Source organism: Ailuropoda melanoleuca, chromosome 10, assembly GCF_002007445.2.
Source record: "Ailuropoda melanoleuca isolate Jingjing chromosome 10, ASM200744v2, whole genome shotgun sequence".
NCBI classification, from domain to species: domain Eukaryota; kingdom Metazoa; phylum Chordata; class Mammalia; order Carnivora; family Ursidae; genus Ailuropoda; species Ailuropoda melanoleuca.
The window spans coordinates 26,733,886-26,750,016 of record NC_048227.1 but is presented as its reverse complement, the minus strand read 5'-3'; the positions used below and the strand labels follow the sequence as shown (position 1 = coordinate 26,750,016).

The following is a 16,131-nucleotide window of genomic DNA, read 5'->3' as shown; positions in this document are numbered from 1 at the left end:
CTGTTTTTTTATTTATTTATTTTTAAAGTATTTATTTATTTGACAGAGATAGAGACAGCCAGCAAGAGAGGGAACACAAGCAGGGGGAGTGGGAGAGGAAGAAGCAGGCTCATAGCGGAGGACTGATGTGGGGCTCGATCCCATAACGCCGGGATCACGCCCTGAGCTGAAGGCAGACACTTAAACTGCTGTGCCACCCAGGCGCCCCTGTTTTGTTCTGTTTTTTAAAGATTTATTTATTTGAGAGGGGTCGGGGGGGAGCACAAGCAGGGGCGGGGCAGGTGAGAGAGACGAGACTCCTTAAGCGGACTCCCTGCCAAGCGTGGAGCCCGACACAGGGCTCAATCCCTGGATCCTGAGATCATGACCTGAGTGGAAATCAAAAAGTCAGATCCTCAGCCAACTGAGCCACCCAGGTGCCCCTGAAGACATGACTTCTGAACTAAGATCTAAAGGGTAAGAAACGAGTCATACAAAGAATGGAAAGGAACAGTGCTTCCAGCTAGAAGAGCAGACACGAAGGAGACTACGGAGAGGGGTAAATGAAAGAAGCGCTGTGCACGGCACACAACACACATCTCACACAGCAGCTGTGATGAAGACTGTTACCAAAGCCGCAGGGCTGCACAGGGTTGGCCGGTGGTTGCACATCTCCTGAGAAAAGCATCCCCATGGAGCAGGGTTCCATGGCCTTACCAGATGCTCCAACCCCACTGGTGATTAACCAGCAAATCTCCCAGCCTGGAGGAGGAGGAGAGGAGCCTGAGTGGGCTCAGCGAGTGAGGGACAGAAAGTGCACTGGCCCAGCGCTGCCTCGCTTCCTGCCATCTTGCTCGTGCTAGTCCATGGTTTGGGCTCCTCTGTTTACTAAAGGAGTCCAACCGACATACCTTCACTGACAACTGAGCTCACAGGCTTAGGCAGTTAAGAGAATGACTCAACGTCACAGGGCCTCGGTGGTATGGCTGAAATTAGAACCCTGTCTCCTGACTTACATGCACCCCTCTGCTTCTCCAGTGGGCCACTCTCCTCTTGCAAGCTAGAACTTGGGTCATCTCAGGTCAACTGAACAGGCTCCAAGCTCCGACTCTGAAGGCAACACAGAGTAGCCCCCCTCTCAGGCACTTAAAGCAAACTGTGTACTAAAATGCACATCAACTACGTTAACGTGAACCCCAAATTAACTCAAATATTAGTTCTGCACTTAACTGTGTCCTGCAGCACCCAGTGACCCTGTTTAAATAGGAACCTGACCTATATTTTCTGAAACTCTAAAATACAGTGAAGCAAAGCATGGAACATTCAAACCTGAGCTGATACGTCGTAGTAGCCCCGCCAAATCCTCATCTCCTTGTCTGCTAAGTACCCCGAGACCACACTCTCTGACAGTCTGCCATCTTTTAGGGGGATACCAAGGGAAGACAAGAGCAAGGCCAGGTGCCTATCTCTTCCTTACTCCCCGCTCTGTGCAAATGAAAACTCTGGTGTCAGAAGGTTTCAGAAAAAGTAGCCCAAAACACTGACACAAAATGACTTTTCCTATCAGGAAGATGGGTGTTTTAAAATCGTTGGGCAGGTGTAGTCACTAATGTTTGTTACATCTTTGTGCATTTCTAAATTTCAACAGAATAAAACTATAAATGATTATATGAAAAGCACCAAAGGGGTTCAGCAAATGGCACAAATTTCTAGGCTTTGTGCTTTCTGCAGAATTAGGTCATCAGGATGGGCCTGATTCTCTCCCAGAGAATGTGGTTTCACTACAGTGCTCACAATTACACTGAAATGCACCAAATCTGGAGATCATCCTAGCTTGAACTTAAGCTATTTACTTCAAAAACAGATCAAATTAGGGGCGCCTATGTGGCTCAGCCGTTAAACATCTGCCTTAGGCTCAGGGCGTGATCCCAGCATTCTGGGATTGAGCTCCTCCGCTGGGAGCCTGCTTCTTCCTCTCCCATTCCCCCTGCTTGTGTTCCCTCTCTCGCTGTCAAATAAATAAAATCTTAAAAAAAAAAAAAAAAAAAAAAAAAAAAAGAAAAACAGATCAAATTATACACTGTACCAAGATTTTGATGTGGTTCACTTTCTTCAAACTTTCTTGTAACCGTTGACTCTGCAAAAGACAAAAAAGAAAAAAGCTTATAATTACTATAATTTCATTAAATTATATGTATTTAATAACTACTTATTCTAATTTCATTAGATCAACACAACATATTAAGAAATGGTTTTCATGAGGGTCTTTGTAGGCCTGCAAACAAGGATCTCAGGCAGATAAAGCCACCTGTCACTTGCTGGCTCCTGAGTTAGGCTGCCAATTCTTGCTTTTCAACAACTGCAAACATTCCCCAATCTTTCAGTTGAAAGTTACATGTAGTGTTTCCAGAAAAGCTTTATCTAATAAGACATATGTGAATCTGTCATATTAGCAACGCAAGTCATTCATTCTTTAAAAACCTACTCACAGTACATGGCAACAAATGCAAAAACAAACAACTATATCAAACTAAAAAGCTTCTGTACAGCAAAGGAAACCACCGTCAGAATGAAAAGTCAGCCTATTGGATGGGAGAAAATATCTGCAAATAATTTATCTGATAAGGAGTTAACGTCCAAAATATATACAACTCCTACAACTCAAAAGCAAAAAACCAAAATCTGATTAAACAATGGGAAGAAGATCTGAATAGAGATTTTTTCCCAAAGAAGACATCCAGATGGCCGACGGGTACATGAAAAGATGCTCGGGATCACTCATCATCAGCGAAATGCAATCAAAACCACGAGATATCACCTCACACCTGTGAGAAAGGCCAGTATCAAAGAGAAAAGAAATAACAAATGTTGGCGAGAATGTGGAGAAAGGGAACCCCAGAGCACGACTGGTAAGAATGCAAACTGGCATAGCCCCTATGGAAAACAGGATGGGGGAATCCTCAAAAATTTAAAAACAGAGCTACTGTAGGATTCAGCAGTTCCACTTCTGGGGATTTATCCGAAGAAAGCAGAAACACCGATTTGAAAAGATCCCTGCACCCCACGCTCACCGCATTACTTACAACAGCCAAGATACAGAAACAACGTGTGACCATCAATGGATGGATGAATAAAGAAAGGGTGGTATATAATATACATACACAATGAAGTATTAGTCACCATAAAAAAGAATGAAATCTTGCCGTTTGTGACAACACAAATGGACCTTCAAGACACTGTGCTAAGTGAATTAATTCAGAAAGAGAAAGACAAATAGTGTATGATCTCACTTATACGTGGAATCTAAAACAGAACAAAAAACCCCGCAAGCTCATAAACACAGAGAACAGACTGGTGGTTGCCAGGGGCAGGGGGTGGGAGGTGGGAAAAATGGGTAAAGGTGGTTGAAAGATACAAATTTCCAATGGTAAAGTAAGTCACAGGGATGTCAGGTTCAGCAAAGTGACTACAGTTCTTAACACTATACTGTATGTTTGAAAATTGCTAAGAGTAAATCTTAAAAGTCCTCATCACAGAGAAAATAATTCTGTAACAACGTACAGTGACACGTGTTAACTGGACCTGTAACTGTGGTGATTATTTCCCAATATACACAAATATTGACTCATTATGTCATACACCTAAAACTGATAGGATGTTTTACGTCAATTATAGCTCAAAAAACCCCTACAGAACTACTGGGTACAAATGTACAAGGCACAGAACCTGATACTGGGGAAGGAAGAGCAAAGATAAACGAGGAAGAGCTGTTCAGAGCACGGCGTCTGGAATGAGCACACCTGAGTCAAAATCTCACCTGCAGGACAAGGAGTCCATCTGCCACTCGCTAGCTATTCAGCCTCTCAGTGCTTCAGCTCCCTCGATGATAAGATGGGGAGGAGAGTAGCTATCCGACAGGGCTGTTGTGTCAGGTGCCTGGAAACAGCCTCCAGAACACCATGGGCATCACGTGTGTGATGACTTTCCTCCTCATGATTCTATTGTTATCTCAATCCCAGGTCTCTTGCTATTGATGTGGGTTAAAGAGCATCTCCTTCATGGGCTTGGGGTTCATTCATTCTGCAGTTGTTTACTGAGAGTCGGGCACTGGAAAACCCCTCATGAAAACTACTGCTTAGTAACGCTGTTACCCGCAGACTTCGTATTCTAGGGAAGGTCAAACAAGACCGCGCGTGCGCAGTGTGCGCCATGTGCTTCGCAGAGTAAATGCTCCTAACTGCTTCCCAGGAAGATGAGGAGGATAGTGCTGACGATGATGATGGGAGGAAGCAAAGGAGGAGGATACAGATTCCTGCCCCCACGGATGGGGCAGAACATACAGATAACCACACGTGCTACATCTCCCGGGAGTTCCACACGTGCTCGGAGCACCGGGGAGTCAGCGACAGGCCATCAGAGGTGGTCAGGGGTCCTGTGACCAGCTACAGCGTTTGCGTGCAGGAGACAGAGCTGCAGTGACCTCAAGGGTTTGGTAGTTAACGTCTCATTATTGTCCTGTGCTTCGTAAGCCAAAGGGAATTGAAGAGCCTTCCCCTGACACCCAGACCTTCCCTGAAGTGACTAAGTTACCACGGCAGTAAAGGCCTCTCCTTCTGAACAACCAAACCTCAAGACGTGAGCCGACAGCCCAGTGAGAAAATTTTTTAGAAATGTGCTTTTGTAAACCTAATGAACATAAATCTTGAAATTATCTATGTAAAAACCAAACCACTTCATTTACAATGCTTCTGTTGCATCAGAAAGGAGCGTTAGAATGAACGATCCTGACATTACGAAACAAAGACAGTTGCTACAGTGACAGATACTAATTTTCCCTAAACATAAAAATGACACGAGGAAGTCCTGATTCCATGGAACACATTTAAAACAAAGATTTACTGTTAAATCCATCTGCATGTCATTAGGCACTACATGTATGAGCTCATTCAGTCCTAACTACCTCTTATTACATCACCCCTGTCTTCCAGGTAAGCGAAGAGCCTTAGAGAGGCGACATCAAGCTTTCAGACTCAGCTCTCAAACTGCATAAGCATGACTTTCTTTGCTTTCTAAACTAGAGCATAATCATACATTTTCACAACGAGAACACCTCATACAGAAGGAGAATTATAGAACTGTCCCTAGAGCCTTGCCATTTGGGAACCCAAGCCAGCTGGTATTAAAAACATGCAGCCCATCCATCATCTCCACCCCTAGTGGCCATATTTCCTTCCCCCTTAAGAGACAGCCAGTCAGGGACCCCAGTTACCCCTTCCCTTTTGCTTCCTTCTCCACTCCTTGATCTCACCTTGTGACTTCTTTTCTCATCATACGCTGACACGGGCATTCATCTAATCTCATTTCATGTGGACACAATTGCTGGGACACCCCGTCAGTCCCTCCCAGAACTTCGGAACAGAAATGTACACATGCAATCTGCTTGCTTATGAGAAGCCAAATCCAGACGACAAGGTCATGGACGGCGGGTGAGGCAATGAGGCAACTTTCTGTTGCTGCTTTTGCCACAGAGGATTGGTGACTCATTTAAACTTGAGGTTTCTACTCACCAGCTGGCAGGCATGTTTAATCCTCTCCACAATCCCATCAAGCCCCAAGTACTGTAAAGACAACCACAGTGGCAGGGCACGGAGTTTGTCTGCTGGCTTGTTTGATGTAAGACCGGCAACTAAAGTCTAAAAAAGCCAAAATGGCTTTAGTGATCAAAGCCAATGAAGACACACAGCAGAATTATCTAGTTACCATTTCCTCTGCACTTACTCCATGTCAGATGCTACACCAAGGACCTGGCTTGCCTTATTCATCTGACCACCTAACGGCCCCGTGAGGGAAGTATTCTAGGCAACCTAGGTCAGACAACTTGCTTACAAGCGTTCACAGCTCAGGTGTGGCAAAGCCAGGATGACAATCTGGATGCGTCTCGTCCCAGAGCCGGAGCTCTCGAGCACTCAAGAAGTAGCCCCTTCCAAGGCTCTTCTGAGTGTCCTCAAACACCTGGCCATTATCGACTAAGCACGACATTAACTGTTTCAGTAAGAATCACTTAAAGCTTATTTTGCATATGCCTGTCACTAATTGATCCACTATTAAGAACCACTTCTTAGAAAAAATATGTTACAACCTTCTAGACAATGGGGATCAAGAGCTTTAACTACTTTTAATAGGAACGTCACATCTGGGAACATATTCGAAGGAAATAATCTGAAATACAGAAAGAGGCTCATTATTTTAGTAATAAAAATTCGAAAACATCCTAAAAGTTGACAAACGATTAAATTGTAGTATTTAAGTGATAGAATATTATGTAGTCATAAAATGTGATAAAAAGTTCTTCATACACATAGGGGGCTATGAGGAGAATAAATAGAAAAAATGTATACAGTACTGTTTCACTTATGTTAGAAACTTTTTTTGATTAAATTGTCACAGAAGTGGCATTAAGGAAAATTTTCTCCTTTTCCATATTCTGCTCCCAGACTTGATAATGATTAGTAGCCATTCCCCAGTCCCTCTCAGTGAGAGTGAGCTTACCAAGGCAGGATCGTCGTGTTTATAGAGGGTGACTGCAGGGACAGCCGGCAAACCCAGCCATGGACCCGGAGTCAATGTCATGCTGTCACATTTGGTTGCAGCCTACCGAAGAGAAAACAACTTTTTGTTACGGACTATCAGAATACACTAAATCCAACACCCTTCTCCATTCATAAAAAACACAAAAAGCCATCAGGGATTGGTTTCTTTCTTTCTTTTTAAGTAGGCTCCACGCCCAGCACAGAGCCTAACATGAGGCTTGAACAAACAACCTTGAGATCAAGACTGGAGCCAAAATCAAGTTGGATGCTTGACCAACTGAGCCACCCAGGCGCCTCAGGGATTAAGTGATTTTAAATTCCTTCTTAAAAACACAATATTTAGTAAATCAATCACATACCAGCACTGATGAGGAGACATAACCTAGAGCCAAGGTTGCCAGATTCACACTGGGGGAAAAAACACAAATTATTTATCACTGCTTATGCACTAAGCTTATACTTAAAAAAAAAAAAGGCTCTGTTGGTTCAAGCTGACATTTAAAAGTCTTTCAGCCAGATTATAAGTGTTTATATCAACAGAAAATGTGGTATATACTAATTTCAGCAAAACCTTGGAAATGCACTTTAATCATATGTGTTTCAGGGGATGTCACCTAGTGATGAAGTGTAATGGGTGTCTTCTTTTCTATCTTTCATATCTATTATTTTCTAGTCATCACTCTTTCCCAGAGGGATAAAACAAAAGCCCAGCTCATACGGTGTGCTGGGTATGGATTCCTGTAGCTGCCCCGTATCCGCCCCAGAGCCCTTCCAGGGAACCACCCCCATCTCCTCCGTCAGATCACAGCTTCGGGTGGAGGAGACGCCACCACCTGCTCCAGGGGCAGGCCGATCACTGAAACCATAGAAGGGTTACGTCTCCCTGGCCACGGTAACGGGCTCAGCAGAAGACTTCTGCTGCGACGTATGACCCTCAGGACACAGACCTGGAAAGCAAGCTGGAGCCCCTGCAAATATTCTGCACCGAAACAGGAAAGTCTATCTATAGATAGAGGCACCCACAGAGGAAATGAGGCCAAGTGACTGGGGGAGTGGGTGGGGAGAGGAAGACGCTGAGCCTAAAATAATCCTAACACCCATCTTTTTAGTTACGTGAGCCAATAAAATCTCACCTCGCTCACGCCACTTTGGGTTACTTTGTTACCTTTACTATGGAACCTGAAGAGCCCTTAGAGAGAAACGTCCCCCACGGAGCCAGCCTTGCCCTGCACTCACCCCTCCACGTGAAGCCATATGCCGTACTGCTCACAGAGCTCTTTCAGACGCCCGATCTTGTCTGTGTGCCCTACTGCCGCAGTTCCTAGCATAAAACACACAAAAAAGGATACTACAAGGAACAAATACTTTCTGAGTCTTTATAGCATGATAAAAGCTTTGAAATACATTATCTCTAAGAAGGAAGTAACATTTTATCTGTTTCACTGAGATTTTTCTATGTGACCTGGCTTACAATCAACTTTCACAAGTTGGTTATTCAAATTCCAGTGTGCATATTCTGCATTTTATGTTTCTACAGAAGCAAGCTTGTGAATACTGTTACTTAAAACCTCTATATGCTTTTTTTTTTCTTTCTACTTGATGTTCTTTCAGGAGCAATATATTCAAGTCTCTCACTAAGATGGTGGGTGTGTCAATTTATACTTGTATTTTATCAATTTTTCCTTAGGTTTTCCTTTCTATATTTCAGTTACGTTCATCAGCATTCTTAACGCCTGTTCTCTTAGTGGATTACATGAGTTATAATTCGTGTGGAGTCTACCTTATTTCACACTAACAAAACTACAGTATTTCCGGTCTGTCACGATGTACCCAAGATGCCCTTCTCCACACTTGTTATCTTGTCACTTTCTGGGTTATTGTTATTTAGGTGTGTCTATTATAAATGTAAATGGATAAATCTCCATGTTTTTTTTAACCCAATACGAGAGGTTCTTTGTTTTAATACAGAACATGCATTCAGTTTAACAGTCAGTTTAGACATACTGAAGGCTTTAACCTGTTCCCTAGATAAATCTGTTTACACTACAGGTTGAACAGGCGGGTCCCTCTTCACAGAGCAGGAGTAAAACCGGACTCATGCATTCTCCCGACTGTCCTAAACTTCCAGTTAAAAGAATCCCACCTAATAAGGTTGCAAACCTGCATCAACAGCCTCAACAAAAACAACCAATGCAAGTGGTTCTTTTGCAGGGTTTAGGTCTATAAACCATTTATAACTGATTTTTGTATATAGAGTGAGGTAAGGGTTAAGCTTCAGATTTGTTTTGTTTTTTTCCACGTGAATATTGACTTGGTGGAAAAGACCCACGTTTCTTCCCTTGAAATACCTTGGCATCTTTAAACAAGTGACCATATACATGTGAGTCTATTTCTAAACTCTCTTGTCTTTAATTAATCCACACTGTCCTGATTATCTGTAGCTTTATACTAAGTCTAAAAGCCAGATAGCCTAAGTCTTTGAATTCTGTTCTTTTTCAAAATTATTCTGGTTATCCTCGCATCCTGTTTTCCATATAAATTTTAGAATCAGCTTATCACCTCCTGTAAGAAATTGTAGCCTGCTGAAATTTTGTGTATTGATGTGTACAATCTACAGATTAATTTGGGGAAATCAGATTTCCTTATATTGAGCCTTTCCACAGGTGCATAGGCTGTATTATTCCATTCATCTGGGTTTTCTTGAATTTATTTCAGCAACATTTATAGTTTTCAGCATACAAATCTTGCATGTATTTTGTTAAATTTATCCATAAAGTTTTCATGTTTTTGATGCTATTATGAATGGCATTTTTAATTCAATTTCAGTGGTTCATTGCTGGTGTACAGAAATCCTGCAACCCTGATCAATCTGCTTATTGTTCCAATGGCTTTTCTGTAGTTTGCTTAGGAATTTCTATCTAAATAATCAAGCCATCTGCAAGTAAAGAGTTTATTCTTTCTAATATGTGTGTCATTTTTCTTGCCTTATGCACTGTCTAGAGCTTTCAGTACAATGCTGAATACGATGAGGGAAGCAGAGCAGAAAGTGGTGGTTGAACTACCACATTCAAGGTGGACATTTAAGTATGACATTTTAAAATTCAATTTAGAAAGGAAGTGCACAAAAGAGAGAAGTACTTACAACCTAAATGAGGAAGTACACACACCAACAAAATAACTCCCCAAACTAACAATTAAAGGGAATCTAAGGAGCCAAGTGTAGTATTGTAATTCTCACCACGATGCTGATACAAACTGCCTTATACATGGGGTGCACAAATATTTCTTTAGACTTTTTTTTTTTTTTTTTTTTAAGGCTAAGTACCTAGTCTTTCTCTCGTATGTCTAAAGTGGGAGATTCAGTTCATAATACCTACCAGCATTTGCCACAAGCAACAGGGGCAGTTTTCCTCGGTCTATATCATCTTTAATCAGTTTCTCCAAGAAGGCAACATCCTAGATGAAAACGCAAACCACAAAAACATGAAGCAACTAAAAAAAAAAATGCTATACAATATTGTATAAAAGCTATACAATAAAAAAATTAGAACTTTCAAAAGAAGCAGATGACTCTCAAAATTAATCATGCAAATCTATTCTTATTTTTTTTTAAGTAGGCTCCACACCTAGTGTGGAGCCCAACACGGGGCTTGAACCCATGACCCTCAGATCAAGACCTGAGCTGAGATCAAAAGTAGGACGCTCAACAGACTGAGCCACCCAGGTGCCCCGCAATTCTTATTCTTGACCATTTTTCTATCTCTGCTAATCACAGAGATAAAAATCAAAGTTTCCCTCGAAGACTAACTACAAAAATTGGTTAAATGAGATCAAAGTTAAAAACTGCATGTATACAGGATAAATCTTTCTCTAGTTTTAAATATTTAGGTTTTAAAAAAATATTCTCTCAATCCCCCCTACCAAACAGCCAAAAATCTATCTCTAATATTACTCATTGATGTATCCAAACCAGAAGATCAAACTACCTTGGAAAAAGAAATACAGAATCCTAAAACCTATCCCCTTTGTTTCTGGCTTCAGTATGGAAAGGCTTAACACTTGAATGTCTAAAAATAAGCAGAATACAGGGAGGGAGGGAAAAATAAAACAAGATGAAATCAGAGAGGGAGACAAACCGTCAGAGACTCTAAATCATAGGAAACAAACAGGGTTGCTGGAGGGGATGGGGGTGGGGGGATTGGGTGACTGGGTGATAGACATTAAGGAGGACATGGGATGTGATGAGCAGTGGATATAAGACTGATGAATCACTGAACTCTACCACTGAAACTAATAATACACTACATTAATTGAATTTAAATTAAAAATTTTTTAAAATTAAGGGAAAAAAAGCAGAATCCAATTCCAATCCCACATTACAAGAAAGAACCTCATTTTCAAAATCTGCCACTCACAAATTCAGACACCAATGATAACCTTTCAAAGGATGAGCTTTAGAAGAAACTTCTGGTGCTTAACTGGACTCCCAGGTTCCTACTTAAAGCAGGTGATACAGTAATGACAAAAGTCCTTAAGAGGCAGGTGTTCCTCACCTATACGCCAGCCAACCTTCAGAGACATTCAAACATGGAAGCATGTATTATGCAATGGGAAGATATAAGCGATAAATCAACAAGCTAATAATTATCTGGAGGCCAGCAAACAGAACTTCAGTTGTAAAGGAAGATACGGTTTCAAAACACAATTCCATATTATTTTACAAACCAAAAAGAGAACTTACCATCTGATGCTGGGATCCAAACATAGTGTTACATGGCACACGACACAAGCAGGGGAAGGGCAACCCGAGCTACAAGAAGAAACACACGATTTTGTAGGAAAGACCTTTGTCACCATTCACTTATGCCCCCTAAAGACTGTGGCTCTAAGAAAAGTCACAATTACACTTTTTAAACAATCTCTCTCCTTAGGAACTCTTAATATTATAAATAGATGTTGAAGCACACCTAGAAAATTTTTTAAAAAAGGGTGAATTTCCAGGGGCAGAGATTCTTTTTTTTTTTTTTTAAAGATTTTATTCATTTATTTGAGAGAAAGTGCACGCTGGCGAGAGCGCAAGCAGGGGAAGGGGTGAGGGAGAGAAAGAAGCAGACTCCTCGCTGAGCAAGGAGCCCCATGCAGGGTTAGATCCCAGGACCCTGGGATCATGACCTCAGCCCAAGGCAGACGCTTAACGACTGAGCTACCCAGGCGCTGAGATTCTTATAAGAAGATACAGACAATGTAATATTCTCTGTGTCGACGAAATGAATAACTACCAACTCATGTTCTAAATGAGTAACTATCTTTGTTATATTCTAGAATATACCAAAAAATAAAAACACTTTTCCAAACCAAGAAACAGCCCAGCTCTAAGCATTTTGGGAGATAATTTAGGATCCTTCCTCCAAGCATTAGTGATAAATAACACCAGCAAAAGGCATTCAAAGAACAGTATCTCATTTATGGATCCACCCACTCCTAAAAAGCAGTAAATATGGATTAGCAGATGTACATTTCTTAAAAGAAACGAAGTGTTATGAATGGAGATAGTAATTGTCAAATAAATTTCAGATTCTTTATTTTTAGCTTCCAAATCCTTGAGGAGTTTACAGTTTTAGAAATTTTTAAACAGTTGCAGCATATTGTTCTGTGTAACTAAGACTTGGTAGCACCATTTCGAGACCAAAAACTTAATGAGCATACTTTCTCCCCCTTAAAGGATTTTCTTTTTAAATTATGAAAATGAAACCCAAGTAAAACACATAAGAATATAGAAGTTTAAAGTGAAAATGCCCTTACACCCCATAAGCCATCGAGCCACCACCATTAACAGGTTAGTATAAAACCTTCTAAACATTTTCTAAGTATTTATATCAATATTTTTTTGGTATGAAAAACTTACACATACACACTTTCTTTTTTTAAAGTAAGCTCTGCACCCAACGTGGGGCTGGAACTCACGAACCCTATATCAAGATCGCGTGCTCCACTGACTGAGCCGGCCAGGCGCCCCGCACATAAACACTTTCAGAAACACAAATATGACCATCTTATCTATACTATTCTGCCATCTGCCTTTCTCACTTAACAAAATACCTTTATTACATAGCCTTTTTTAATTTTTATTTTTATTTTATTTTTTTTATTTTTTTAAAGATTTATTTATTTATTCGACAGAGATAGAGACAGCCAGCGAGAGAGGGAACACAAGCAGGGAGTGGGAGAGGAAGAAGCAGGCTCACAATGGAGGAGCCTGATGTGGGGCTCGATCCCATAACGCCGGGATCACGCCCTGAGCCAAAGGCAGGCGCTTAACCGCTGCGCCACCCAGGCGCCCCATACATAGCCTTTTTAAAAATTTTATTTTATTATTTTATTTTTTTTAAGTAAGCTCTACACCCAACGTGGGGCTTGAACTCATGACCCAGAGATCAAGAGTTGCCTGCTCTTGTGACTGAGCCAGCCAGGCACATCCCCACCCCTATACAGCTTTTGAAGACTGGGTTGCTGTCCCAAGACAATTTTGGGTCCATAAGAACCTGGCCTGTCGGAGATACTCAGTAATTTTTTCCAGGTTTCTGTAAGGATATTATAAATCTCCTTGTTCTGTACATCCTCAAAAAGAAGACACGAGGGAACCTGGTGGCTCAGCTAGTTAAGCATCTGACTCTTGGTTTGGGCTTGGGTCACGATCTCAAGGTCCTGAGACTGAGCCCCATGTCAGGCTCCACACTCAGCATGAAGTCTATTGTCCCTCTTGCTCTGCTTCTTCCTCTGCTCCTCCCCCTGCTCTCTCATAAATAAATAAAATCTTAGAAAAAAAAAAAAGACAACATAATTTCTTGCCACCAGTGACTACAGCTCATCATCAACCTAAGTCCCTGAGTTTCCCCCATGTATCTCCCCAGGAGTCCTCTATCTTACAAAAGACAAACCCTCGAATCCTACAGGTTTTGCCTTAAAACATTCTTGGCCAAGAAGCTGCACTTTTTTGTAGCGCCCTAATTGAGCTACATATACCATGAAATTAAAAAATGGTAATGCTCTTTGATCTAGCAATTCTAGATAAACTTTGAAAATCTAAGGAATAGAATCTAGAAAATAATTTCTAAATATAGAAAAAGCTTAATACACAAAGATGTCTATAATAATCCTATGCAAAGAGCATTGCCTGAAAATGGTCAGAGAAAATAAAAGAATGTGAACACTCTAATTACCCAAAAGGGAAACAGTATTCCATAAAATCACTTGAAGGAATATTATGAAGATATTAAAAATAGACTGTACTTTGAAGAACTGTTGAAACAGCATACGTACCTGTTATAACACTAAGTGAAAAAAGCCAGACATAACCATGTAAAAACACATAACCATGTAAAAATTCTTTGATTAAAGTCTGGAAAAAAAATGTTGACTGTGGTTGCCTTTGGGCAACTAAAACTAAGAATACACACACACATGAGGGGTGCCTGGGAGGCTCAGTTGGTTAAGTGTCCAACTTTTTTTTTTTTTTTTTTAAAGATTTTATTTATTTGACACAGAGAGAGACTCAGTGAGGGAGGGAACATAAGCAGGGGGAGCGGGAGAGGGTGAAGCAGGTTTCCCGCTGAGCAGGGAGCCTGATGTGGGGCTCGATCCCAGGACCCTGGGATCATGACTTGAGCCGAAGGCAGACGCTTAACGACTGAGCCACCCGGGTGCCCTAAGCGTCCAAGTCTTGATTTCAGCTCAGGTCATGATCTCAGGGTTGTGAGATTGAGCCCCACGTTAGGAGTGTGGAGCCTGCTTAAGATTCTCTCCCTCCCTCTCCCCTTACTCCCTGCTTGTGTGTGCACGCTCTCTCTCTCTCTCTCTCTATATATATATACACATACTTATATATACACACATATATTTATATATATATTTTCACACACGCATATATATATCTGAAAATACATTAATACACTGTTATGTATTTTCTGATAATGACAAAACAAGCATATTGTTTCTTTTCATTTGAAAAAAAACCTGCAGCTAAAGAAATAATAGGTCTACATACTTTATAAAGTTTCAGGACAGAACAAAACACAATTGCTTTAAAATATCTCCCTTATACCACATTACCTGATTACAAAGGTACTGGCCCAGGCCAGGCCTAGCAGCAGCACTAAGATATATAACAGGTTTCTTGTTATATAACACGTTGAAACCATCCACTACAAAGTCTTCATAACGGGAATGAATAGCAAGCCTACAGATCTTTGCAAGTCCTTCTCTTTCTTCTTCATGGAAATAAGCGCAGCCATTTTCATACCTGTTAAGAGACAGCCATATATCAGAATGATCTTATCTTTAGTTAACTCTGATTTTACAATCCTAATCTTACAATCCTGGAAGTAATTCTTTCCTGAAGCTAGAAACTGTCACCTAGAACAGTCAAAGAAGATAGGGATCACCCTCATCTTAGATGCTGACCACACCTTACAGCTGCAGGTTATACAGAACAGAGGAGGGGCGTCTGGCTGGATCAGTCTGTTGAGCACCCAACTCTTGATTTCGGCTCAGGTCATGATCTCAGGGTCCTGGGATTGAGCCCCGCATGAAGCTACCTGCTCAAGCAGGGAGTCTGCTTATCTCCCTCTGCCCCTGCCCCTGATGCTCGCTCGCTTTCAAATACGTAAATCTTTAAAAAAAAAAAAAAAAAAAAAGGAACAGAGGCAATGATCTTTCATCCATACTCAACTCCACAGACAGCAGAAACTATCAAGAACAGTAGAGAATAGGAATCCCTCAGATATAAAAAGGCTGAAATCATGATTTTGGCTGCTTCTACAAGAAGGCCAGCCCTGGATAACACAGTCAAGCTTCTTTGCAGTTTCAGCCCTAAAACATCCGAAGTAAATAAAATTGTCAAAAATGCTAGTCAACCTAACTTTTGCTTTCACTATTATCTGCCTGGGGCCAATTACTTTTCTCCGTCTGCTTTCTAAAAAAGGAGAGAATTTAAATTAGAGAGAGAGTATTATTAAAAGAAAATTTCTCCTTTGCAACAGAGTTAAGCAAACATATACTCTCATCACGCCAAGCTCTTTCCCGGTATCTGAAAATGAGTCTCTCAAGTTAAATCTTTCAGGGTTAGGCCACCATCCCTTTTCTTTAAAAGTAACAGCATGAACACAAAAATACCACTGGTCCTGTATCTTCTACTGAATCCTTACCTCCTATAATTCCTTAATAATGCCAACATTAGTATTTTGATTGGGATGGCATTGAAAGTGTAGATTGCTCTGGGGAGCATAGACATTTTAACTGTTTATTCTTCCAATCCATGAGCATGGAATATTTTTCCATCTTTTTGTGTCTTCTTCAATGTCTTTGAAGAGTGATTTGTAGTTTCTAGAATATAGATCCTTTACGTCTCTGGTTAAGTTAATTCCGGGATAACGTATGATTTTTGGTGCTGTTGTAAATGGAATGGATTCCCTAATTTCTTTTTCTTCAGTGACATTTTTCAAAGAACTGGAACAAACAGCCCTTAAATTTGTGTGGAACCAGAAAAAGCCCCGAATTGCCAAGG

General features: G+C 41.1%; 1 protein-coding gene across 5 annotated transcripts in view; it reads right to left on the bottom strand.

Annotated features, from left to right (window-relative positions):
* Window positions 1-16,131, bottom strand: part of PDXDC1 (pyridoxal dependent decarboxylase domain containing 1) — a 53,860-nt gene that overhangs the window by 15,910 nt on the left and 21,819 nt on the right. For all 5 annotated transcript variants that reach the window (XM_034670343.1, XM_019798383.2, XM_034670342.1 and 2 more), the window contains 8 exons: window positions 14,679-14,868; window positions 11,311-11,379; window positions 9,947-10,025; window positions 7,806-7,890; window positions 6,929-6,977; window positions 6,529-6,630; window positions 5,547-5,672; window positions 2,066-2,116 (listed from right to left, as the gene is read on the bottom strand). In XM_034670343.1, coding sequence (XP_034526234.1) covers window positions 2,066-2,116; window positions 5,547-5,672; window positions 6,529-6,630; window positions 6,929-6,977; window positions 7,806-7,890; window positions 9,947-10,025; window positions 11,311-11,379; window positions 14,679-14,868 — 751 coding nt within the window. The remainder of the gene's footprint in view (window positions 1-2,065; window positions 2,117-5,546; window positions 5,673-6,528; window positions 6,631-6,928; window positions 6,978-7,805; window positions 7,891-9,946; window positions 10,026-11,310; window positions 11,380-14,678; window positions 14,869-16,131) is intronic.